This window comes from Lissotriton vulgaris, chromosome 1_1, assembly GCF_964263255.1.
Source record: "Lissotriton vulgaris chromosome 1_1, aLisVul1.2, whole genome shotgun sequence".
NCBI lineage: Eukaryota > Metazoa > Chordata > Amphibia > Caudata > Salamandridae > Lissotriton > Lissotriton vulgaris.
The window spans coordinates 260,201,380-260,229,165 of NC_141685.1; the positions used below are offsets into that span (position 1 = coordinate 260,201,380).

The 27,786-nt window shown below is 46.2% G+C and overlaps 1 protein-coding gene across 1 annotated transcript in view; it reads left to right on the forward strand.

Moving 5' to 3' along the window:
- The window catches only part of LOC147746872 (neutral amino acid transporter 9-like), a 316,543-nt gene extending 289,189 nt beyond the window's left edge, over positions 1–27,354 (forward strand). The window contains exon 12 of the mRNA XM_086925062.1: positions 27,038–27,354. Coding sequence (XP_086781188.1) covers positions 27,038–27,203 — 166 coding nt within the window. The 3' untranslated portion in view covers positions 27,204–27,354. The remainder of the gene's footprint in view (positions 1–27,037) is intronic.
- The last annotated feature ends 432 nt before the right edge of the window (positions 27,355–27,786 follow it).

The window sequence follows — 27,786 nt, forward strand, 5'->3', positions numbered from 1 at the left end:
CATCGCACGCCAACACAGCCTCAACATCATCTCCTACGCCGACGACACCCAGCTGATCCTCTCCCTCACTAACGACCCCGCCACCGCCAGATCCAACTTACACAAAGGGATGAAAGAGGTAGCCGAATGGATGAAGAACAGCCGCTTGAAACTGAACTCAGACAAGACAGAAGTCCATATCCTTGGACCATCACCGTCTGCCTGGGACGACTCCTGGTGGCCCCCGGCCCTAGGCAGCGCACCCAAATCAACGGATCACGCACGCAACCTGGGCTTCATCCTGGACTCCTCCCTGTCGATGACCAGACAAGTCAACGCTGTCTCGTCTTCATGCTTCAACATCCTACGCATGCTCCGAAAGATCTTCCGATGGATCCCCACCCAAACCAGAAAGACGGTCACCCAGGCACTTGTCACCAGCCGACTGGATTACGGAAACACCCTCTACACCGGAACCACAGCCAAACTGCAGAAAAGACTCCAACGCATCCAGAACGCCTCCGCACGACTCATCCTGGACATCCCACGCCACAGCCACATCTCCGGACACCTGAAAGACCTGCACTGGCTCCCCGTCAGCAAAAGAATCACGTTCCGCCTCCTCACCCACGCATACAAAGCCCTCCACAACCTAGGCCCCAGGTACCTCAACGACCACCTGACCTTCTCACTCCCACCCGCCAACTACGATTGACCAGCCACGCACTCGCCGCCGTTCCACGCATCCGAAGAGCCACTATGGGAGGGAGATCCTTCTCCTACCAGGCAGCCAAGACCTAGAATTCACTCCCCATCCAACTCCGTCTTACCCAAGACCACCTCTCCTTCAGGAAGCAACTCAAGACCTGGCTGTTCGAGCAGTAGCAGAATCCCCCCCCCCCCCAAGCGCCTTGAGACCCTCCGGGTGAGTAGCGCGCTATACAAATTTTTGATTGATTGATTGAAGTCCTCACCACTAGGGAGCAGGGGTATCCGAGTAGAGATCTGGTTGGAGGATTGGTTAGATTGTTCCTTAATGAGTTTTTTGTGCCTATTTTTGGCTCCATGCAATTGAGTTCTGAAGTGGTCTGCTTTAGCCAGGTGGATGTGTTTGTTGTAGGAGCTTCTCACTTTTCTAAGTTGAGTGAGATTTGTGTTGGAGGGCGAGTTTCTCCAGAGTCTTAGATAGTCTAAGGTTCATCATTTAGCGAGCCATTGAACCACAGTTTAGAAAGTTTGATGAGAATCCTTTTGACCTGCTTTGATGCTATAGAATCAAGAATGTTAGACAATGTGGTAGTGTAATGATCTGAGAGATCATCAAGGTTTGTCATATTAGGGGGGCAGTAGACTATTTTTGGTGATTGAGGTTAGTATATAGATGTTGAGGTCTCCCATATTGGGAGTCAATTGTTTCTCTTTAAGGGGTTGACCCTGCCTACCCAAGCCCTTTTGTAGGATGCAGAACGGATTTTGTAAATGATCAGACCAGTCGCAAGGGTAAGATGTCTTCTATTTGTATGATGTTGTCTTTGGCAATGATAAGGTTGAGAATGGCACCCATATTGTGTGCAGGACCTTTGCAAAGCTGTGAGAGGTTATGGTCAGAGAGGAAAGTCTTAAATGACCATACAATAGGATCATTTGTGTCATTCCAATGAAGGTTAAAGTCTCCAAGGAATATGTAGTAGATTTGATCTGAGCTTGAAATAATGACTTCCATTATTTGATCTATGAAGACCAGATTGTCACCAGGAGGGTGATAGATAACGTGCAGCACACAGATCTTCTTTCCTTTTTTCCATATTTCAGTGACTAGCGGTTCACAGGAGGATAACACAGCACATAGAGATTGTTTGACTGTGAGGTCGGAGCGATGAATACAAGCAATGGCACACCTATTTTACCCACTGGTCACTTCTAAGAATAGAGTAAGGGTGGGCATAGTTGGCAGGGTACCACTACACGGAATTCTGCAGATGTGATCACTCAGCTCCGCAACCCCATTCTGTTTCACCAGAATTAATAAACCAAAAACCTAACATACCGTTAGTATAACAACAAATAACTCTATCATTCCATAGCAAAATGCATGTAATCATTTCACAAAAATACAGCAAGCAGTGAGAGAGGTGATGATGTTGATGTCCTCACTAACCTAGGGAGAGAACCAAGCAGATGCCTTGAACACAAAAAGCACATCATGATGAACGATTGGTGGTGGTTCGATCCTCCTAGGACCTCCCCAAGCACAGTTATGGGCAAAAAATACAATCCCAACCAAAGGCCCTGCAAAGCATTATGGGCGGATATTCTAGAGTGCGGTGAATATTATAATATCCAATATCAAAACATCCCTCAAGTGGCAGGCTCTCAGGCTCAGATGTGAGCTAATACTATATTATGCACGGAACTCTAGAATCTCGCCCCATAATGCTTTGCTAGGCCTTTGGTTGGCATTGTATGTTTCCCATATCTTTGCTTGGGGTGGTCCTAGGAGGATGGGACCACCACCGAATCGTTCAGCATGATATGCTTGTTGTGTTCAAGACATCTGCTTGCCCTCTTCCTAGGTTAGGGGTGACCCCAAAATCATCACCTCTCTCATTGCCTGGTATTTTCCAAAGTTCACTTTTGTTAATTTGTTATATATAAAAAAAATTTAATGTAAAGGGAAAGTTCTTTAATCAAAGTGTTGTGGGTGTGGTAGCTAACTCAAATATGTAGCAGAATGTAGTTACCAAATCTCCACAACCTCAGTGAGCAGAGCTCATGATCACCGTTTTCGTTTCTTGTTTCTTTTCTGACTTTGCATGTGTATAGCCCACATACTAAGTAGGAAAAGTATTAAAAGCATAGGGCCTCATTTATGAGGTTTTACCGTAAGGCTGTGCCGCAGGCCTCCTTGCTGCGCTGCCCTCTACAGAAAAAGAAAAGGACAGGAATTTGCCGTATCTATTAGATATGGCACATTCCTGTCCTTTCCCGAGTGCACATTACACTCCTGTGGGCCAATGCAATCACCTTTCCACCATGGTGCAAGGGTGACTGCATTGAGGGGATGATTGATTTTGCGCAGGAAGGGAAACCAGAATGCAGCACATATAGAAAAAGGAGAAATAAAGATATTTCTTCTTGTTGCGCCTCCCTTACGCCTCCCCTGGGGAGAGGTAGGTTTTTGGCCCTGCTTCAGATTTACGATTTGTCGTAAATCTGGGGCAGTGTCAAAATGTCATGGATGTTGCTGGGAACACCCCCAGCAACACCCATTGCACGTCCCTTTAACACAGAAAACGGTGTTAAAGGGGACTATATTTATTAGGCAGCATTAAGCCAAAAAAAGTGGCTTAGTGCTGCTTCGTAATTATGAAGCAGGCTCCTGCGCCATGGAACATCACAAAAAGTGGCTTCCAATGGCGCAAGGGGCTTCGTAAATCAGGCCCACAGTATTTTGTACTGGAAGGAAACCTTTCCAGGATAAAACCGTTGCTAAACTGACACACACACACACACACCCTTGCACTATGGCACAAAGGTGTGTGTGAGGTGCTCAGCAGCACAATTGGGTGCCCGGCGCTGGGGAGAGGAGAGGAGTGAGCCATATCTCTGTAGATATGGCACTCAATTGCTCTTGACTTTCCACATAACGCAGCACATCACTTTTGGCTGCTGCAATGCTTTGCATGAGAATTTAGTAAATATGTCCCTAAATGTTTATAAGCTCTTATATATTTTAAACAATAACTTAATCAAAATGCCCAAAGTTCATGTTGAATAATTATAATTTATCTACAGTCAGTCATACAGCTTGTCATTAGTCTTATTTGTGTTTAATAGTCACAAAGCACATTAAAAAGCCAGGGTCTGGTTTGTTATTTTAGTTTATCTGTAAGGATGGCCAGATTGGCTGTGGACAGGCAACATTATTTCTTAACAGAGGTGCCTTTCAAGTCACATGCAGATGTAAAATGACTATTAATGTGGCACCTTCATTTATAATCACACTCATGCATCCCTGCAAAAAAAAAGAAATTCATAGCAGTACCTCCAGTGTTTTGGGACTGACCACAGAGGAGGGTGTGCTCATAACCTTACACCCACCTCTGTTTGGATACACATGCGCATCGCAAGGGTTAAATGTTTTATACCTCTTTCATTTAGTGATAGTGGGCTACACTGGTATTCAATAGAGCACACATGATAGTTTGACAAAGTACATATGCTTAAACTTTAAGGGGCATATTATCAAGGACATATTGCCGAGTTAATTTATCGCCCCATTCACAAGCTGGTGCTAACAGCTGATATCACCAGTTTACCTGCGACAGCAGCCGCCTAAAACATAGCCACAGATGACCCTGGCAACTATCGCTAATGAGATGTAGAGTAGGCGTTCCCGTGCAAAAAGCTGCGACAACACCTCTCCACAATATACTCAAGGCGCGTTAACAGCAGGAATTTAACATCTGCTGTTACCTGGTGTAAAGTTGGACGATAACCTGCACTAGAATAGGGAGCCCAGGCCAGAGCCACACCTGACGAACAACAGGTGCCATGGAGCTACTGACCATGCAGCTTAGAGCCCCAGGAGGGCAACAACACCCACCGAGACCACCCCCAGGCCCCCCACCTCCCCAGATCCCCTGCCCCCCTGACTACCAGGGAGGCTGCACAGACCAAGACAGCAGTCCTTCAGAAAGTTTACCAGCCTCACAGACCCAACACCAGAGGATGGTATTGCCCACTAGAGGCTCAAAAGTACAACCATCCTCCCCATCCTGAACATCTTTGCCCACAGGCTAGCGGTACCCACACAGCGGACAACTAACATCCCTCTGCAGACAAAGCTGCCTGCTGTGCTGCATCTGTTGGCCTCTGACACCTTCCAACCAACAACTGCCAGAGTCAGAGGTGTCTAACAGCGAGCCCTATCAAAGTTCATCACAGCTGTTCTAGATGCCATCATCAGCTAAGTACCCCAGTACCTTCACTTCCCCCACACTGTGCAGGAACAGCTGGAGACAAAGCAAGGCTTCTATGTCATAGCTGGCTTCCCACACGTGTTGGGGGCAATTGACTTCACACATGTACTCATGCTCCCTGTCGAAATTGCACACAATTACTGCAACAGAAAGCACACGCATTCCATTAATGTGCAGGCAATAGTTGACCACCGGGGACTCTTCACCAATGTCGTCGCCAACTACCCAGGCAGTGTGCATGATTCCTACATCTTCCGACAGTCCATCATCAACCGGCGCTTCCAGGATGGCACCAATATAAATGCTCTGCCCGTTAGTAAGTACCAAGTGAACAGACCACACACCCCATCTCCACAATCATGCAACTCAAAACTCTGGTAATGCAAATGTTACAAACTCACATATAACATGCCAAACAACATGCCCAACCACCAGACACAACTTATTGTGGTAACCAGGGCTAGCCATATACATGAGCCAACAACAGCATGGTACCCAGCCACACAATAGCAGAATGTGGGTAGAGGTGGGAACCAGGCATGTACGAAGGAGGCACGTGACCCATGAATGATAATGTACACAATATCAAGTGTGGCGTGGATGTGCTGGCCAGACTGCAGTATGCAGACCACACACATATACATGTCGACATACACTGCTGGCGTTTGGAGTGTAGTGGATAGTGGATGCAACCATGTCACCCCAGCGAGTGGGGAACATCACGGAAATGTAGCTTGTTACGTCCCCCCTTACGATGGCCTGGCGTACACCAGGCAATCGTAGGGGTGTGAATAAAAAGCATGTTACTCTGGGTGTGGTTCTCTTCTGGAATGCCCACTGTGTCTGCTAGGTTGGCGCCTCTCACCCCGCCATGAGGCCGACGCCGTCGCCATGAGCGGTGTTGCCTGCGAACCTTTGCGCCTGCTGCATCCTGGGCCGCTGGTCCCTGAACCTGTCTTGCCCGCCCCTACGCACCTAGGCCTCACTGCTCACCTGCCGACACTGGTGTGTGCCAAAGAGGGCCCACCACATGCCGGTTCAAGCTCCAAGCCTGACACCTGCAACCTTGGCAGCCTCCTCCGACCAGCACGGCCTCCGTGACACAGGCCCGCAGTACTCCTTTCTCGTTGATGTACTCTGCCGCTGTCTCCGGCCTACATTACGGTCAAGTAGGTCACACATTTGGAACTGAGCCTTGATATCCTGATGGCCGAGTTCATATGTTCATGTAATGTATTATATCAGTGAACTCCCTTCATTGTGGTGCCACCAAGTCTGTGTATAGCATTCCAACCACACATGTCTGTGTGGTCCCTCGCTGACTACTGCCTTGGTGGTTAAAATGAGGCTGTAGCATTACACTCCTCCATTTGCCGCTTCCTGCCAGTTTCTGCCCTCTGCATCATGCCCTGGAGGACACCTTCAACTGTCCTCCGCAACCCTCCGCTACATTCACCTTCGACAAGGACCCACTCAGCTCGAGTGTCCCTACCTCAGTGCACCGCAAGTCACCGTCCCGGGGCGGTGTACCTGTGCCGGCCGCAGTGCATCCGGGACCACTAAGTCTGTGCAGTTCAAATCATGGACGCTGTCAGATTGAATATTGGATGGCCTCTGGGTCGATGGACTGGGGGTCATCACTGCCATGTATCTGTGGCCCTGCGCTGTCCGCTGCCTCCGACCTCAACTGCAGTCCACCAGGGCTCACACATCAAATCGACTCCTGACCTGCCCAGATGTTGCATCACCGCAGGATGCACACGCCCCCACCACCAGGGCCACCTCCAAACAACAACTCCCAGAGTCAGAAGAGTCTTACTGTCAGACTATCAGAGGTGCTCAAACCTGTCATGGGCAACCATCATCAGCTTGAAACCGTGCCTAGCTCTTCAGGTGCCACTAAGTGCACCACAACTCATGGACCATTTCTGATTGAGTTCTGTGCTGTGGACAGCCCATGCAGCAATGTCACCTCAGGCAGTGTGGAAGATCTGGGACGATGATGAGGAAGATGATGCAGGTGTAACACACCCCACTACAGCTGCAGCAGGAATATCCCGAAAGGACACAATGCTAGACAATTTGTTCACATGAACATCCTCAGCTCTGGTGCTCCAACCTCAGTTCACTGCAACTTATTGACCCTTCTGATTGCATATTGGGTGGCCTCTGTACTGGCTCTGGCTACCCCCATGATGCTTTGCAGGTGTTTCTGTTATGCTGGTGTTTTCAGTTTACGCTTTAATTGTGATCACCGTTGAAGTTGTTGCCAGCACCAACCACTCAATGAGGGCTGGCTTACACTCACCCCACACACATCCAGCACAGGTCTCACTGTACATGTGACCGTGGCAATAAAGGTGCCGGGTGCACGTGCCCGTAGCCAGTTCCACAAACTATCTGAGTGTGTCTGTGTGGTCATAATGTATGCATGATGGCCCCGGGGCCTACAGCATTACATTGTGCTGTGTACAGCGGACCCAAACATGTCACCGTAGGCAGCGGGTAAGACCTTGGGCATGTAGCTTTGTCGTCCTCCACTCAGTACGTAAAAGGAGTGTACTCGGCCGGCTTATGAATGTCCAGCTCGGGGGTGTGAATGATTATCCCGGGGCACTGGGCGTGATTCAGTACTGGAAGTGTTCATATGCATGTGTCTCTGTTGCAGTGTGGGTCTCTGTTGGGTAGTTTAAATGGCCCCTAGTGGGACTTAGACACCCACGTATGTGATCTAGTTCGGGTTCCATGAAGTCGAACCCCTCCACACCTGTTTGGGCACCTCCTTCTGGCAGTCTGACACCTGGCCTTGGAATGCGATGCGTGCTTCAGTAGGGTGCTGAGCCAGCTGTGGTGGTGGTTACTTTCAGCTGTGTGGTCTGTGCAGGCGTTGGGGTCTCCTCGATGCAGCTGGGCTGCCCTGCTCCTGGAGGTGGATTGCCTAGATTGTCCATGAACTGTTGTAGGACGTCGGGGTCGAAGGTGTGGAGGTCCTCTTCAGCATCACTGATGAGTTGTCTGGTCTGCTCTGCTGGAGGTGTTGTTTGTCCCTCTGCAATGTGATGGGGAGATGCATTTTGACATCGTGTGATGGATTAAATCCAGATCTTTTGACTGGGTGTGAGTGTTTGATTGGTTCAGATGCTCTGTCCATCACCACCCCCTTTTGTACCGCTTTTGGCCGCCATAAGTGTGGCAGGGTATGCTCAGATGTGAGTCCCTTGCTCACTTTGCCACTGGATTCAAGCAAGCCGGGCTGAAGACGGCTGGAATGCCAGACACCAGTCCTCGGAAGCTTGTTTCCGGTCCAGGGAAGACACGGCTTGGCAGTTCGGGCTGGACTGTTCCCATGAGGCACAGGGTCAGACTGATTTGCATATAGCCATGTCTGAACTGGGGTGGCAGAGTGGGTTAAAGAACGGTGATAATTAAACCCAGATCTTTTGACTGGGTGTGAGTGTTTGATTGGTTCAGATGCTCCGTCCACCACTACCCCCTTTTGTACCGCTTTTGGCCACCATAAGCGTGGCAGGGAATGCCCAGATGTGAGTCCCTTGCTCACTTTGCCACTGGATTCAAGCAAGCCGGGCTGAAGACGGCTGGAATGCCAGAAACCGGTCCTCGGAAGCTTGTTTCCGGTCCAGGGAAGACATGGCTTGGCAGTTCGGGGTGGACTGTTCCCATGAGGCACAGGGTCGGACTGATTTGCATATAGCCATGTCTGAACTGGGGTGGCAGAGTGGGCTAAAGAACGGTGATGGATTAAACCCAGATCTTTTGATTGGGTGTGAGTGTTTGATTGGTTCAGATGCTCCGTCCATCACCACCCCCTTTTGTACTGCTTTTGGCCGCCATAAGTGTGGCAGGGTATGCTCAGACGTGAGTCCCTTGCTCACTTTGCCACTGGATTCAAGCAAGCCGGGCTGAAGACGGCTGGAATGCCAGAAACCGGTCCTCGGAAGCTTGTTTCCGGTCCAGGGAAGACATGGTTTGGCAGTTCGGGTTGGACTGTTCCCCTGAGGCACAGGGTCAGACTGATTTGCATATAGCCATGTCTGAACGGGGGTGGCATAGTGGGCTAAAGAACGGTGATGGATTAAACCCAGATCTTTTGACTGGGTGTGAGTGTTTGATTGGTTCAGATGCTCAGTCCATCACCACCCCCTTTTGTACTGCTGGGCTGCCCTGCTCCTGGAGGTGGATTGCCTAGAATGTCCATGAACTGTTGTAGGGCATTGGGGTCGAAGGTGTGGAGGTCCTCTTCAGCATCACTGATGAGTTGTCTGGTCTGCTCTGCTGGAGGTGTTGTATGTCCCTCTTCAATGTGATGGGGAGATGCATTTTGACATTGTGTTGACATGCATGTTGACGCATTGTTCACAATTACATACAGACTGCATGGCAATGTACATTGTGACTGTGTGGGAGGAGTGGACTATTTGATGCGGGACAGTGGACATTTGGGCTACATCACGGATGTGAAGTTGTACACGTACATTTTATCTCACAGTTTCCTGCTATGTCAGGTGTGATTGGCCAGTTTCTACGCACAAGCGGACCTAGTTGTGTCCTCTGTTCTGTAGTGTAAGTGTTGCACTTTGTACCACATTGTCGTCAATGTGGATGTGCTGTTATTGCTATGTGTGTGTGCCTCATTGTGTGGGAGTCGCCCCTGCAGCTGTGATTTTGCAGTGCTGAGATGTTGGGGGCTTGGGTGATTTGTACTCTTGGACGGTTTTTGTACTTTTGTGCATTGTTTGTCTTCAGATTTCTTGTTGACGTCAGGGGTTGTTTGTGCACTTGGATGTGTCAGAGTGTGACCTGCTCATTTATGGATGTGGTCCACACTCAGCCACCTCAGTGTTGTGGCGTGCACAATGTCATGATGATTGTACTGCAGCCAGCCATGCTGATCGTCATGTAGTGTCACTTGCATTGTCAGTGCGGCTCACACATACTCATCTTTGCTGTGTTTCGTGTTGGTTGTGAAATTGGTGATTTGTGTGGGGTGGGACCCCTTTGGGAACATGGTAGACGGGGCCTACTTGGTGTTTGTATGTGTGCTGCAGTGTGCCACGGAGATCAGGGATATGATCCAGGGTTATTGTGGGTGTGCAGTGTGCTACACATGATTGTGCATGTGTGCCATTGTGCCCATTTCCCCCGTCCGCCCAGTCCCTGGTCAATACTCACCCTGTTGATGTTGGGTCAGGTCATATGCAGCTGTGTCCGGACTCCCAACTCCTTGTACCGTCTCCACACTGATGACTGTGGCCACCATTTCCTCCAGCTCCTCCTGTGGCGCAGGACTCCCACCTCCAGTCACCGTGGCTGCCATTCCTGTTGGCAGCGGTTTTCTGCTTGGTTTGGCTTTTCACATCATGACAGCGCCTCTTAACCTCTTCCATTGACCTCCTCGACACTCCGACTGCATTTACGTTGTTCACGATGGACTGGCATGTTTCTGTTTGTGTTGCCAATGGCACAGTGGAGGTGACGAACAGTTATTGTTAGTGTTCTATCTCCCCTGTGACGAATATCTGGTTTTCCTGCGGACTGAACCCTGTCTTCCTCTTCCTCTTCTCCGTGGCCTTCCCCGGCCCCAGGGTTCCTTGCTGGTGGTCTGTGGGGCTTGTGGGTTTCAAGTTTGCCTCTACATTTGGTCCGGGTGCATCTATGGTTCTACGCAGTTTATTTTGTTTCCCTTTTTTTCGTTCTACTTTTATCTTGCATTTTTAGCATGACATGTTGGAATTGCAGGCCTGGAGCTGGTTATTGCTGATTTTTGTATCACGATTGGCCTCATCGCTATTATTTTCGCATTCGTGTTTCGCGTTTTTTCGGCATCACGTTCGTTATAACGTGGTCATTTGATGCATTATCATGAGACTATAGCATGGTACCGCCGTGTTGAGAACACAACGTTAACACAGCGTTATTTTCCAGTGATAGACTGCGATGTGAAGAGTTGCATTAAGCTAATTTTGCGATACTTATCACATGTTCTCGAGAATATCCCCCTTAATTTTAGAGTATAATCATTATGTATGTGCAATAACTCACCACTGTCTACAAGTTTCTGTGAAGCATAAAACTCGCACACCAACACAATTTTTTGTCATCTACTGTTACTTCACTTTAATGGCTGCACCTGCCCCACCTTGTACAAAGTACAAAGAACTTCAATACCAAGGATATTTGCATGATCTCGGTTAGAACTGGCATTCCTAGTTGGCTTAGGTATGCATGCAGGGCATGCAGGAATCCACACTCTAGTCAGGGTAAGCTAAGTACACACTAAAGGAAAGCCTGTGCTCGTCCTCTGACAGGTTGGCACAGAGCAGTCCGACTTATCTAAAGAGGCAATGTGTAAAGTATTTTTGCATCACATACACAGTAAGACAATGAATAGACCACAAAAGACTCCACACAGGTTTAGAAAAATATATTATTATATTATGAACAAAACAAGACCAAAATGGCAAAAGTCCAATGTATAGAATTTGAGATATTGAATTTCAGAAGAGTAAGTAAAAGACAGCACGAAGAAACATGGCGGCAAAATCAAAGTTCAGGCCTGGGCAAACAGAGTACCTTTCCTAGTCGCAACAGCGAGATGTGTCATGAGCTGCATTGATGCGGGTCCCACTAGTCAATGATGCGTTGATATTCTCCACGCACTGATGACGATTCCGTAGACAGGTGTTGGGGTTGAGAGGCATTAATCAGTGCTTCAGGTTTTCCAGTGCAGTTGAGGGGATGCCTCGGTCTCTCCAGGCTGCAGCGATGGCGAGCGCTATCCGATGCGCCCATCTCAGGAGCCAAAGCACTGGTTCTGATGTGATGCACCAATTTTACTCCCCAACCAGGTCGATGCGCCGGACACACGGACATGTGATGCATTGAAGTACATGTTGTAAGTATCTGAGCCACTTCCTGTTAGCCAGGCATATGAGCAGGGGTAGAGACTTTGATATCCCTGAGTCTCAAGCAGCAGGAGGCAAGCCAACAGCCCTTGGAGCAAACTGGAGGGAAGGCAGGGGCCTATTAGCAACAACTTGCGATAATTATCGCAAACCTCGCGTAGCGTGAATTTTTTTATCGCCTCCTACCGCTGGATTTTATCGTGGCGATAACGCAGTATTACCAACATTTATCTCCAATGCGATAGAAAATCCAGAGATAGCGGCAAAACCTATGTTTAACGTGAGATTTCCAGAAATAAAAATCCTATCGCTAAGGAAAATCTTGCTAATAGGCAGGTGGGGACGTAGCCATAGAATCCACCTCTCATTGACTAAGTCAGGTTTTTATCAGGTGTAAAATCCTGTCGCTAATAGTGGTTAGCGAGCATTTTTTTATCGCATCGCGGGTATAGCTAATAGGCGATAGCTGTGTTAACGACTGCTTTCAGTCGCTAACAGGTTGGGTACGCCCACTTTGCATGTCATTAGCGATAAATATCGCTGACATGCAAAGCAAGCCCCAAAAGCTGTCGCTAACTGCTGTTAGCGGCAGCTTGCTGATAGGGCGGTAAAAATATCACTGCTTTAGCGGGAAAAAGTCCAGCTAAAGCGGCGATATTGCCCTTGCTAATATGCCCCGCAGAGTCCAGATTTCCTTCATGAAAGTCAAGAGTAGCAGGCAGCAGGGCAACAAGCAGAAAAGCAGGCCTTTCAGATCAGCAGTCCAGTTAAGTCCTTTAAGCAGGACAGCAGTTGTTCTGGCAGAGCTTCTGTTACAAGTACCGTAGTGTCTGATTTCAGGGGGTCAGAGACCCAGTACTTATACCCAAAAGTGCTTTTGATGTGGGGGTGACTTCAAAGCAGCTCCTTGAAGTCCACAGGTCCTCCTTCCAATCCAATCCTGCCAGGCTGTCTATGGGGTGTAAAGCGGCCCTTTGAGTGGGGACAGGCACCACCTAATCAGTGAAGTGTTAGCCCCTCCCTTCCATCCTGCCCAGGCAGGGCCATCAGAATGCAAATGTATATAGATGGGTACTCAGACACACCTATCATTCCTGTGTTTGAGGCTGTCTAGAGGGAATGCATTCAGTGTAGCTATTACCCACCCCAGGCATGTAATAGAGACAGGCTGCAAGACACGAAGAGCAGTAAGTGCAGAGAAATGTTCACTTTCTAAAAGTGGCAATTCTAAAACTTCATCAGTAAGGGGGATTTAGCATTACTATTCCAAAAATATATAACATGAAGTAGCTACTCTTTTCTGATCAGGAATTACCACTCAAAAGTGTAAAATGGAATTCTCATTACTAATCTATGCAGGGAGTAGGCCTCCCAGTAGTGAAAAATTAATGTAATTGTTTCTCACTACCAAGATATGCAAAACAAAAAAAGTATATGCTTAGACATCATCCTGCACATAAGACTACCTATGGCCTACCTTTGGGATGCCATATATGTAGTAAAAAGAGTGTTTAAAATAAGGGTGGGTGTAGTTGGTGGAGTACTATTACATGGAATTCTGCGGAATTGATCAAAAACTGTGTGAATTCCAGTGCGGGTAACTCCATTCCATTTCACCACAATTAATAAACCAGAAATCTCAAATACCCTTGGTGAAACATCAACTAACTCTATTACATGCTAAAATGCATATAATATTCCCACGAAAGTGAAAATGAAAATATAGCAAGCAGTGAGAGAGGTGATGATTTGATGTCCTCACTAACCTAGGGGGAAATCCAAGCAGATGCCTTGAACACAACGGGCACATCATGTTGAAATGATTCGGTGGTAGTCCCATCCTCCTAGGACCACCCCAAGCACAGGTATGGGCAAAAATACAATCCCTACCGGAGGCCCTGCGAAACATTATGGGATGATATTCTAGAGTACAGTGAATTTTATAGTATACAATATCAAAACACTCCCCAAAGGGAAGGCTATCAGGCTCATCTGAGAGCTAATACTATAGTATTCACTAAACTCTAGAATCTCGCCCCATAATGCTTTTCTGGGCCTTTGGTTGGCGTATTTTTGCCCATAACTTTGCTTGGGGTGGCCCTAGGTGTGTGGGCTTACTTGTGAGGGAGGCACAATGAAAGCTGCATCCCCACTAGTAGAATTTAATTTACAGGCCCAGGGTATTCGGTATACCACTTTACTAGGGACTTACAGGTAAATTAAATATGCCGATCATGTATACACCAATTACACACATGTTTAGGGAAGAAGCACTTACACTTTAGCACTGGACAACCGTGGTAAAATGCTCAGAGTCCTAAGTTCAACAAACAAATTCAGCAAAACGTGGAGGTCAAAAGCAAAATGAGGGTAAACCACCCCAAGGATGACATGTCTAACAACATCATTTTTACATATTTTTGTTCCAACCTAATGACTTACTTTTGTCTAGTCGAAATACATTAATTAAAACACTGATACAATAAAAAATGTTTTACGCTATAGATTTGTCATGTGTATATATAAATCAAATGCACATACACTTATGTAGGTACACATGTATGAAACATAAGGTAATTTCATTAATCTTGCATTGTGTGAGTTTAATTGACATTTGTGTAAAGAAATCTCAACCTTTACAGCACATTGTCTCACATCTATGTTTTGCATGGGAAAAGTCACGCAATGTTTCGCGAAACATCAGAACGCTACTAGGAAACGACGCAAAGGGTGTGATAACTTTTTCCTGTAGATGTTTTTTGTTGTTGAAGTGTGGAGGTGTTTTGATGGTGAGGCGAGTGTTTTGAGAGTCTGGAGGGGTTTTCAGTGGTAATATTTTGTGACTGTGTCTTTGTGTGTTGGGATTGTAAAGTATTGTCAGTAGTTTTTCTTTTTATCAGTCTTCTATTGTGAGTGTTTTGGGGAGTTGTCTTTGTTTTTCTAATATTTGTATAAACAGTTTCAAGGTTTGTTTGTTTCTGTAGTTGGGGTACCTTGTAGGGACTACATTGTCAGATACAGGTGACAGGAGAATTTTGAAGAGAGGTAGGTAGGTGCATTGATGTTACTAGTTGTGCACTCGCTCCCACATATATTTGCTTCTGGTGGGACAGGGCTATCCACTGCAGCAGAGAAGATAATGTGGGTGAGGTCGAGACTGATTGACGTGGGCAGCAGGTCAAATATCGCTGGGCGGATGTGGTGTCTGAGAGGCAGACTTGCTGCACCATATTGGAAAAGAAGCAGCAGAACAAGTTGATTGGTGTTTCAAAATTCAACGTAATATTATATATTCATTCGTTTTCTCATTACAGGTAATTTTGCATTCAAAATTGGACATTTAGGGCACGAATTACAAATGCTTTGTGTGGTGGTTGGATTGCCTTTGCAATACAAACCACATGCAAACTTTTGGGGTGGGATTTATAATCAAATACAAACCATGATGTTCATTAAAAAAACATCCACAAGTAACACTAATTTGGCTGTGCACTGCTCTGAATCATAAGGCTGTTCCATGGATGATACACAACGATTCACTGAAAACTAAAAATGAGTTAGCATTAACCAGGGGCAATCTTCCACAAAAGTGAACTTTGAAAAATATCAGGTAATAAGAGAGGAGATGATTTTGGGTCACCCCTAACCTAGGGAGAGGGAAAGCAGACGTGGACACAAAGAGCATATCATGCTGAACGATTCAATGGTGGTCCCGTCCTCCTATGGCCACCCCAAGCAAAGTTATGGGCAAAATTACAATGCCAACCAAAGCCCCAGCAAAGCATTATGGGGCGAGATTCTAGAGTTTAATGAATATTATAGTATTAGCTCTCAGCTGAGCTTGAGAGCCTGCCCCTTGAGGAAGTTTTGATATTGTATAATATAATATTCAGTGCATTCTAGAATATTGTCCCATAATGTTTTGCAGGGCCTCTGGTTGGGATTGTATTTTTGTCCATAACTGTGCTTGAGGTGGTCCTAGGAGGATGGGAACACCACCAGACGTTCAGCATGATGTGCTCATTGTGTTCAAGGCATCTGCTTGGTTCTCTCCCTGGATTAGGAAGGACCCCAGAATCATTACCTCTCGTACTGCTTACTATATTTTCATTTTTACCTTTGTGCGATAACTATATGCATTTTAGCATGTAATGATAGAATTATTTATTGTTTAATTGAAAGCACTGTTTGCTGTATTTTCATTTTTGTGGCATGACTACAAGTAATTTAGGATGTATATATAGTTATTTGTTGTTTTACTCAAGGTTTGTGAGACTTATGTTTTATTAATACAGGAAATCATTAATTAACACGTTTAACACAGAATTCATGCATAAACTCTGGAGTAAGTTACTGCACCCAGAACCCTTTGATAAAACAATTTTACATTTACATGCTAAAAAAAAAACATAAAACTAATTCACAAAAATGAGCTGCGAAAAATATTAGGCAATGAGAGAGGTGATGATTCTGGGGTCCCCCTAACTTAGGGGGAGCACCAAGCAGGTGCCTTCAACACAAAGAGCATACAATGCTCAATGATTGTGATGGTCCCATCCTCCTTGGACCACCCCAAGCAAAGTTATGGGAAAGAACACAATGCCAACCAATGGTCCAGCAAAGCATTATGGGGCAATATTCTAGAGTGCAGTGAATCCACAACCAATCGTTAAGCATGATGTGCTCTTTGTGTTCAAGGCATCTGCTTGGTTCTCTCCCTAGGTTAGTGAGGACACCAAAATCATCACCTCTCTCACTGCTCGCTATATTGTAATTTTCACTTTTGTTAGGTGATTATACGTTTTTGTGCATGTAATGATAGTGATACTTGTTGTTTTATCAAGGATATCTGAGTTTTCAGTTTTGTTTAATGGGGTGAGGTGTTCCATGGTACGATGCCCACCCTTTGTTTATATGGTAATTCAAAGCTACTGACATTTAGTAACAGCGATTCAGTTCAAAATTCTATGCATTCTTAATGCAAGACTACAAAGGAGAAAGTATGGTTCAGACAAAACACATATCCTTTGAATATGACTCAAGCATGTGTGCATTGCCACATGGCATTCAAAACTTCGCTAGTGCAGGTGAGAGAGTAGAACAGCCCACCATCCTAACAAACATGGACTGTTTTGCTCTCTCCCTTAACACAATGCAGCACAGGTACTTGGGGGCATATTACCAAGCAATAGCGATAATTATCGCTATTGCTTGGTTAGAGACAAAAATTTACCGCAGCGCTGCGGCGATTTTTACCGCAAATAAACCTTGGTATTACCAAGGTTTAACGCAAATGCGGTAAAAATCGCCGCAAAGCATGAATATCGCTGAAAAGTCTGCGATATTCATGCATTAGCGAGCTAATGCTCTTAGCCATGTTATCCACCTCCCATTGGATAACATGGCTAAGAACTGCTCAGGGCAGGTGTTAGCTTTTGGAGATATTCGCGCTTAGCGCGAATATCTCCAAAAGTTGGTAATAGGAGATAGCGATGTTAGCGACTGTTTTCAGTTACTAATATCTTGGCACGCCCACTTTGCATCTCATTAGTGATAAATATCACTGACATGCAAAGTGGGGCCCAAGATGGTCGCTATCTCCTACTAGCTGTCGCTAACTGGTGTTAGCCACAGCTAGGTAATAGGGAGATAATTTTATCTCCGCTTTCTTGGCTTTTAAAGCCAAAAAAGCGGAGATAAACCCCCTTGATAATATGCCCCACGATTTTTTCTGCTGTGCTATATTTATGTAAATCGGAACCTTCATCTTAGTCAGTTGTATGTAAATACATTTACATAATGAATATTATTTAGCATATGATGCTGATGGTGCGTTAATGTTATTTCAGGTGGATGACCTCTTTTAGAAGATGCAGAAATTGCTTCTTTCAATAATTCATCCACTGTTGGTGGTTGTTTTATTGAAGTATCCATTTATACACTGTTTACATTGTTTTGCTTTTTAGAATGATCACGGCAAACATTCAAATTGGTACATTTCTGGAATGTTTTATGCGATATCAATCTGGCCTATATTTACTAAAGATTTGCTTTGGGTTTGGCAACCCCAAAGCAAAATGGAAATGTTTTTATCAAATGTTTTGTGAATATTCATCAAACTCGTCAAAAGGCACCAAATTTATTAGCAACCTGTAAAGGGGAGTCAGTAATGGGCTGGACATGAGGTTTGGGCAAAGCGGGTTTTATTTTCATGTACAGTTTCTTTTGTCTGAGAGTCAGTCTTTCTTTGGCGAATTCGGCTGGGTCCGTGGTGCCTTCTGGGACAGCTGCTGTACCGAAGACCGTCTTGCCCGTGGTTGGGGCTTCTCGGATGGGGCAGCTCTCGTGATGTCCGGAAAGAAACAAAACAAAGAAAGGACTAGTTACTTTTCAGTCCTCGTACCTTTTTACTCAGGGGTAACCGGGGAAGTGAGGGACACCTCTAGTGAGACGCTTTACTGGTAATGTGAGTCGTGGTGAGGGGAGGGTATTTATAGGGTCCAGGAAGGTGCGGAACACTAAGGAGCAGGGTGTTTAGTTAACACGGGAACACACCCCGACGTCCCACCCAACTTGTAAACTTATCCCGTACCTGTCGGAGCCACACTCGTCCCTCGGGAGTGTGGCACGGCGCAGCGCAGTCCCGTTGGCCTCCTGGCTCGTCTGCTTCGGTTTGTAGCGCGTCTACTTCTCCTTGGGGCACGTCTGCTTCTCTTCCTAGCTCGGCGTCCACAGGTCCACACACTCGCCGGTTCGCGTTCACGTACTCCTCCGTCCTCCTCTCTCCTCCTCCGGTGATGTCACACACTCTTTCCTGGACATCCTGGTTCTTATCCAATGCGGCGAAGCAAACGTCACGGTGGGAGGGACCTTCGTCCGGGTCATACGGGCAGTTAAAGGGGCCGTTCTGATTTCCTTTTGTAAATGAGCGCCAGGAACTTTGTTTGTCCTGTGAGGAAGGAGTAAGGGAATCCTCGTCAATATAAGTCCACCAGTCCATTTCCTTGTTGTTCCCTTCTATACTGGGCACCTTGTTACACTCCTCCCCCCCTAGTTTCTCCCGTTCGGGGAGAATAGGCGACCTAGACAAAAAGTCTGCGTTACCATTGTCTCGTCCCTTACTGTGTTTTACCACAAAGGAAAATGGTTGGAGGAATAAGAACCATCTGAGGACTCTGGGATTTTGTGAAGTGTTCCTTTGTATCCATTGTAACGGAGCGTGGTCTGTAAACAGTACAAATGGGTGACCCTCTAAATAATACCGCAGTTTATCAACGGCCCATCTAATAGCTAGGCATTCCCTTTGTATTGTTGGGTATTTTTTTTCCCGTGGATGCAATTTGCGGCTAAGGAACAAAATAGGATGTTCCTTTACATCCTCTCCCTCCTGTGACAATACGGCCCCTAGTCCAATATTAGAGGCATCCGTAGCCAACGAAAAGGGTTTTTCAAAGTTGGGAGGAATTAGAACAGGATTTGTTGTTATAGCCCTTTTGAGGGAGTCAAACGCCTCCTTAGCTTCGATGGACGGATGACTCAAGTGGGAGGGTTTTGATGATTTTATTAGTAGGTCAGTCAAGGGACTTGCAGTTACCGCAAAGTTCTCGATAAATCTTCTATAGTATCCTATGAGACCCAGGAATCCCCGCAGTTCTCTTTTAGTGGATGGAAAAGGGGTTTGCACAATGGCTTTAACTTTTTCCTCCTGGGGAGCTATTACGCCCTCCCCCAATAGGAAACCAAGATACTTCACCCTGGGAAAGGCTGCCCTTGATTTTTTTGCATTTATATGCAGTCCTGCTTTTTCGAGTTCTTGTAGAACGTTCTGTATATGGGTTAGATGTTCTTCCCATGTTCTACTGAATATAACAATATCGTCCAGATAAACGGAACAATATTTGTTGTGTTTGGTGAGTACATTGTTCATTAATCTTTGAAAGGTGGCCGGGGCCCCGTGCAGTCCAAAGGGAAGAACATTGAACTCATATAGGCCTTCTTCTGTGGAGAACGCTGTCTTTTTCCTATCCTCTTCTCTCAGGGGCACTTGCCAGTATTCTTTTGTTAAGTATAGCATTGTTATGTATTTCGCCTCCCCTATTCTCTCTACTAGCTCATCCACCCTTGGTATTGGATAAGCGTCAAAGGCTGATATGGCATTCAAGGCCCTAAAATCCATGCAAAAACGAGTGGACCCATCTGGCTTTGGGATCATAACTATGGGTGAAGACCAGTTGCTGTGGGAGGGTCGGATTACCCCTAACTTGAGCATGTCCTGTACTTCTCTTTTCACATCACCTCTCCTAGCCGCAGGAATCCTGTATGGTCTTTGTTTGACTATTTTACCTTCCTCTGTCCGTATTCTGTGTTCTGTCAAATGAGTCAGACCGGGAGTATCAGAAAATATAGGAGAGTAAGGTCTTATTGCCTTCATCAGGTCTTCTTTCTCCTTTACCGTTAAATCCAGATTTATGGGCAACTGCTCTATGGTGCTTGTGTTTCTGTTTACAGGCAGACCGAAGTGTGTCGACTTAGGAGGGGGTCCTATCCATGTTTTTTAGAAGATTGATGTGAAACGTCTGACATCGGGACGGGGATAGCTGTACTCTGTAGGAAGTGTTGCCTATTGTTTCTACAACAGGATAGGGACCTAACCATTCACTTTTGAATTTGTGGGAGGAAGAGGGAAGCAAGACCAATAGCCAATCTCCTTTGTCTAGTCTTCGCCATTTCCTCCCTTTGTCGTAATGATACTTCTGTTTACGTTGGCTTTGTTCCAAGTGGGAATAAGCCAGATCTCTTAGTTTACCCAACTTGGACTTAAGTTGTTGGGTGTAATCTAAAAGAGACCATTGTTCCTCAGAATCCTCTTGTTCCCACGCATCTTTGGTTATCTCTAATAGCGACCGAGGTTGTCTACCGTACAATAGCTCAAAAGGAGAACAACCTATGCTGCTCTGTACTTGTGCCTGTAGAACATAAAGGGCCAGGGGTAGGACCTTATCCCAATCTTTGTTTTCTACTGTTAGCATCTTTTTCAGTGTAGTTTTTAGGGTGCGGTTGTATCTCTCAACGAGACCATCCGTTTGAGGGTGGTATGCCGACGTTCTAATTTGGTGTAAATCCAACATCTTACATACTTCCCTCATTATTTTCGACACAAAAGGAATACCTTGGTCGGTAAGAATCTCCTTTGGGAACCCTACTCTCGAAAACAACTTGACCATTTTGTCGGCTACATTTTTCGCAGTGGGGGCCTTCAGGGCAAAAGCCTCCGGAAACCTGGTGTGGTAATCCACTATGACCAAGGCATAGGTATGTCTGCTCGAGGAACGGGGTAAGGGTCCTATAAGATCCATCCCAACCCTTTCGAAGGGTTTACCTATGAGGGGCATGGATTGGAGCGGAACGGCTTGGAGACGTGTCATGTTTTTCTTTTGGCAAACCTCACATTTCTTACAGTACAACTCGGCCTCCTTATAAATGCCAGGCCAATAAAAGTGTCTTGTTATGTTTTGGGTGGTTTTCTCCGCCCCTGAGTGTCCTGCTGTGAGATGGGAATGTGCATAATACAGGATCTGTTCCCTGAAATCAGAGGGTACTACCAACTGAGGGGAATCTCCTGCCTTACCTTCCCTATAGAGTAGGTCATTTTTTATCATGAATCTCGGATAAGTCAGGGATGTGGTGGTCTGGCCAGCATGTGTCGTGTCATTGGCCTGAGCGAACCTAAAGTTTCTATCCAGTACCCAAGGCTCCTTGGCTAAGTAGGCAGAGTCCTGTTTGGAGGGGGTCGGGAATTTATCTCTGAACAACGACATAAAGTCGGGGTTATCCACGCCTAGTATGAGATCTTCTGGCAATGTGTCTATTACTCCCACTTTGATTTTAACGGGGGCTCGGTTTTGGGGTTCTATGACCATCTGGGCCACGGGATATGGTTTTACATCACCGTGTACACATCTAATTTGCACCTGTTCTTTGGGTACAATTTGAGAAGGCAATACTAACTTCTCTTGGACTACGGACTGGCGGCATCCCGAGTCCAACAAACCCATTATATAGTTTGTCGTTTATCAAGATACGTACATAGAAGGAAGGTCCCATCTCTGCGGTGTACATGACAGCTCTGGGGGTATATCCAACCTCCATTGGTTCTTCTGGAGGTTTCCGTTTTGGGCACATCCGGGCTATATGTCCCCCATCCCCACAGTTGAAACACTGGGGTCCTTTAAACTGCATACTGTCCATCTTTAGTTGTCGTGGTTTCATGGGAGGAAGCGGGTCTGGTTTCTTTTTGTCCGCTTTTTGTGACACATGTGCCTTGGTGTTCTTCTCTGAGTCCCGTGCAAAAGTTCTAGGTTGGGCTCGAGAGTAGTTTGTGGCCATTTCTATGGCTTGGGCCACTGTTAATCCAGAATGTTGGCGGAGCCATCTTTGCGTTCCATAGGGCAATGCTTCCATGAATTGTTCAAGGATTATGTTGTCCATAATCTCCTCTTTGCTTCTTTGATTTGGTTTTAACCACTTCTCGGCGGCCATCTTCAACCTCAAATACAATGTTTTGGGGTTTTCTCCCGTTACCCTTCTTTCCTTTCGAAACCGGACACGATAAGCCTCAGGGTCTAACCCGAGGTGATCAAGGATAATTTCTTTAATTTCTGCATATGGGCTGTTCCCTGCATGATTAGCTACTTGGTATGCTGCTTGAGCCTCTCCAGTCAATAGCGGTGCTAGAAAGAATGGCCATTTCTCTGTTGGCCAACCGCATGCCTGTGCTGCTCTCTCGAAATTAGAGAGGAAAGCATCCGGGTCTTCTCCTGCGACATATTTTTGTAGCGATACTCCCGAGGGGTGAGGGACTCCCGCTCTGCGTTCAGCGCTGGGACCAGGTACTTGTGCTACTTTCTGGAGGATATCTATTTGTGCACTGATCGCATTTTTAAAGAGCTCTCTGTCTGCATCCGCTATAGAAATCTGTTTTTTTATGGCCCATTCTAACTTATCTTGTCCCTCTATTAAATGTTGTATTACTTGTTCCATCAGGGGTTGCTGGTGGGGGTCAGGTAATCCCACTTCTGACACCACTTGTAAAGGGGAGTCAGTAATGGGCTGGACACGAGGTTTGGGCAAAGCGGGTTTTATTTTCATGTACAGTTTCTTTTGTCTGAGAGTCAGTCTTTCTTTGGCGGATTCGGCTGGGTCCGTGGTGCCTACTGGGACAGCTGCTGTACCGAAGACCGTCTTGCCCGTGGTTGGGGCTTCTCAGATGGGGCAGCTCTCGTGATGTCCGGAAAGAAACAAAACAAAGAAAGGACTAGTTACTTTTCAGTCCTCGTACCTTTTTACTCAGGGGTAACCGGGGAAGTGAGGGACACCTTTGGGGAGACGCTTTACCGGTAATGTGAGTCGTGGTGAGGGGAGGGTATTTATAGGGTCCAGGAAGGTGCGGGAACACTAAGGAGCAGGGTGTTTAGTTAACGCGGGAACACACCCCGACGTCCCACCCAACTTGTAAACTTATCCCGTACCTGTCGGAGCCACACTCCTCCCTCAGGAGTGTGGCACGGCGCAGCGCAGTCCCGTTGGCCTCCTGGCTCGTCTGCTTCGGTTTGTAGCGCGTCTACTTCTCCTTGGGGCACGTCTGCTTCTCTTCCTAGCTCGGCGTCCACAGGTCCACACACTCGCGGTTCGCGTTCATGTACTCCTCCGTCCTCCTCTCTCCTCCTCCGGTGATGTCACACACTCTTTCCTGGACATCCTGGTTCTTATCCAATGCGGCGAAGCAAACGTCACGGTGGGAGGGACCTTCGTCCGGGTCATACGGTCAGTTAAATGGGCCGTTCTGATTTCCTTCTGTAAATGAGCGCCAGGAACTTTGTTCGTCCTGTGAGGAAGGAGTATGGGAATCCTCGTCAATATAAGTCCACCAGTCCATTTCCTTGTTGTTCCCTTGTATACTGGGCACCTTGTTACACAACCTAAAAAATCGATTTCCTATGAAAATCAGGTGCTAACTATACCTACACAGTGGCAACCACTACTAGTTTTTTATATATGTGTATATGTGTGTGTGGGTGTGCGCATGCGTGTGCGTGTATGTGCGTGAGTGTGCGTGCATGTGTGGGTGTGTGTGTGCATGCTCATGCATGTATAATTTTGTAAAAGGTACACATTCAATAAATACAAAAGCAACAATATTAGCAACATTGTACTATTTGTTGCTAGTAAATGTTTTAGTTAGACATAATAGAATTTATTTTTTCAAAAACCCTTTGAGTACAGTAGAGTGCCTGACGATGTAGGATTCATGTGCACGTCCAGGATATTTGGCAACTATATGAGTGAAATAGTACTGGCAAACCACAATAGCTTGCTTATTTATAGAATAATTATGCTCCCTGTTCCTGTACATGTGTGCTGGTTGCTGCTGTTAGGGCCAATTGGCTGCAAAGGCAGGGGCAGATTTATCAAATATTCATGCAACACAATGCAGCAAGCCACCTTCCTGTGCTGCGTGAAAGGGAGAGGGCTGGAATGCGCCTTTTTGAATATTATATGGGCCATTTCTGCTCTCTGCCTGCACTGTGCATGAACTGCTACCTCGTGCCAAGGCTGGCACCTTTGCACCATGGAACAAGAGTGTCTGTGTTGTAGGCAGGATTGCTTTTGTGCAGGAAGGGACACTTTCCACTGAGGCTTTTACCTCTTTCTATGTATCCTGCTGAATGCAAGGATATCTCTCCTTGCCACTCCTCCCTTGGGGAGGCATAGCATTTTGACACATTCGAAAGTCTACAAATAATGGTAAATCTGGGAATGCAACAAAATCCATGGATGGATACGTGGGAACACCCATGGAAGGCCTCGCTGGGACATAATAATAAAAGGCACCAACTTCCAGATTTAGCAAGCACCACAGGGCCATGCGAGGTGGCCTTGCGTGTCTTGGTAAACCTAGGTTTGGTGTTGCGTTGCCCTTGCGCTTCCTTGAGTGATGCAAGGACAATGCAACACTTTGATAAATCTGGCTTGCAGACTATTGCTGGCAACACTCATGGAAACTGGGCTTCTGGTAAAATCCTCACTTGATCTTAATTTGATCTTCCAAAGTATTCGGAAAATGCAGATTCTGAGAGAGAAAGATGATGATGGCAACTCGTACAGTAGGTAAAAAGGAAGATAAAGCAATCTGTAAAATTCCAGTCATCCTGGCACAAGTGCTTTGGCTGGATCCAGATGCCAACCAATGCAGTACTGACATTAGATTCACGTGATGGAATGCTGCATGTGAGCAACCAGTCTTGAATTGTAACATTAGTCCAATTTTGTCCCATATAGCAAAGATGTTTTCTATTTTCAGTCAATGGACATCCCCCTCCCTCAGATTAATAAAGCTGATCCTCTGTCGATAAATCTTCTCCTTCTTTGTAGTTTGCATTGTCTCAGAAGCTCACTCACCCGTAAAAAATCACTTGATGGCTTAAAATGATTTTGTGAGGAAGTGTGTGGCACTTCTATATATACACTGAGGGACATATTTATGACCCAGTTTGCGTTGCTCTTGCACCATACAACGTGTTACAAGAACCTTAAGTCAGATTTTTTATGCCACGCAAAGCCACTTTGCCTGGCTTTGAGTGCCTCCAAAAATCTGTAGTAATGTAACGCAGCACAAATTGATGCATTGCATTACCCTCCCCTTGGTATGCATTCAATGGGTGTTGCATGTGTCTTCCCACGCAGCTCCCACGGTTTTTGACGCATTCCCAGATGTACAAGACCTTGTAAACCTGTCAATGCGCAGAGAGTTATACCTCCCTTCTTTCTATGTGTGCTTCATCCTGCAGCAGACATAGAAAGAGGAAAACGCCTCTCAGGATTGTTTTTGTGAAGGGATGCCTACATTGGCGCTAGACTGACAAAATGGCACCAGTGCAGGGAAGCACACAGGAATGTGTTATATTGAATAAATACAGTGCATTCTTGCCCTTTCTTCATGATGCAGGGTGACTTGCTACGCTGCCCTGCGCCACAAAAGTCATAAATATGCCTCTGAGGAAATTGTGACATTTGTTGCTCCTGCTAGGACCATGCGTAGGTTTCTGGTGCAATCTGATCGTGTGTTACACTTTTGAGTCTGTATGACATATGATGATACCATCACTTTGGAATTGTAATGATTTTGGGTGAGAACACCCACCCTGCATACATAAAAAATATTTTGTAAGCAAAAGGACACAAGCTTGCATCACATAAGACCTGATAGGTCAGGCAAAGGAATACCACACCACTTTGAAAATATGACTCAAGGATTTTGCAGTGACTTGCCTGACTGACACAGATGACACAAGAGGTTTGTAAATCTGGATTCACATGTAATACAATCCCAAATATCTCTCTATGACGATCCATTCCTCTATGTATTTCAGTGGCGATTGTTCAACCAAAGAGATTTATGGCTTCTCCCGCTCACTCTTTGTCTAAACCAAGGATACCACCGACTTTGAACCCTCTATGAAGCGTGAAATTTCTTTCATGTTGATAACTCTGGGGCATATTACCAATGCAGGCGAAATGAAATTTCATCGCCCTATTAGCAAGCTGTCGCTAACATCAGTTACCGCCAGCTTTTAGGTGATAGCGAGCGATTTGGGGCCCGCTTTGCATGTCAGCGATATTTATCCCTAATGACATGCAAAGTGGGCGTATCCAACCTGTTAGCGATTGAAAGCAGTCGCAAACATCGCTATTGCCTATTAACGCAGGCGTAGCGACAAAAAAATGTGCGCTAAGCGCAAATATCACTGAAAACTAACGCCTGCTCAGACCAGTTCTTAACCTGTATATCCAATGGGAGGTGAATATTCAGGCTAAGTCCCTATTAGCGATAATGCCTGAATAATGCTGGATTTCCAGCGATATTCACGCATTTTGCTGCTATCCCCGGATATTTTATCGCTTTGGAGATAAACGTTGCTAATAGCTCGTTATCTCTGCGATAAAATCCGGCGATGCACGGCGATAAAAAAAATGTCCCTAAGGTTATTTAGCGATAAATATTGCTAGTTGTTGATAATATGCCCCTCTGTTTTTATGGTGTTTATACTGAAATCAGAGGCAAGGCACGACTAACCCTGTACTTTCCACTTATAGGTACTCTGGCGCAATATGTGGCTTGGTCTTCATCTTCATATTCCCCTTCCTGATTCACCTGATTGACCTGCAGCGCAAAGGAAAGCGGACGGTCCTCACCACCATCTTTCATGTCTTCCTCATACTCCTGGGACTCGCCAACCTCATTGGGCAGTTTTTAGTTTAACCCAATTGGCATTAACAATCCAGCATCACAGACATGACATCCGCGCCTTCTGGAAAAGGTTGGGCTGGGGATCTTATTGGTTCCTCTTTGTACTCATCGACGGCTGGACAACTCCACAAAGGTAACTTTCCCCTGGGATTACTGACTTGACCTGAGGAGTCGGCATGCTATTGAGTGTCATTCAGCAAGGCGACAATGGAGCAATGCATAAACATGGCATTCGGAAGGCCTTCTCCAGGGACATTGTCCCCAGGAACTACAGTCACCAGTAACAGCCTGCTTGGGACCAACCGTGAAATCCTTCCAGCTGCCATATAGGATTGGGTGCACATCTTTTAAAGAGACAAGCACTGTGGTGATGGTCACAAGAAGTGTGAGGACAAGAGGACTGCAGTCTGTCTGCAGCTCCCTTACAGGGCGTAACATCACTGAAGCACACTGAGTGAGGCATTCCACCCAGGGGTTCAGAATCCGCACAGATCTCCCTTCTTTCAGTAGTCAGATGTGTGCTAAATATTGGAGTGACAAGCAGCTACATCTTGGATGCTCTTTCATTTGTGCTCAACGATGGCCACTAGCCATT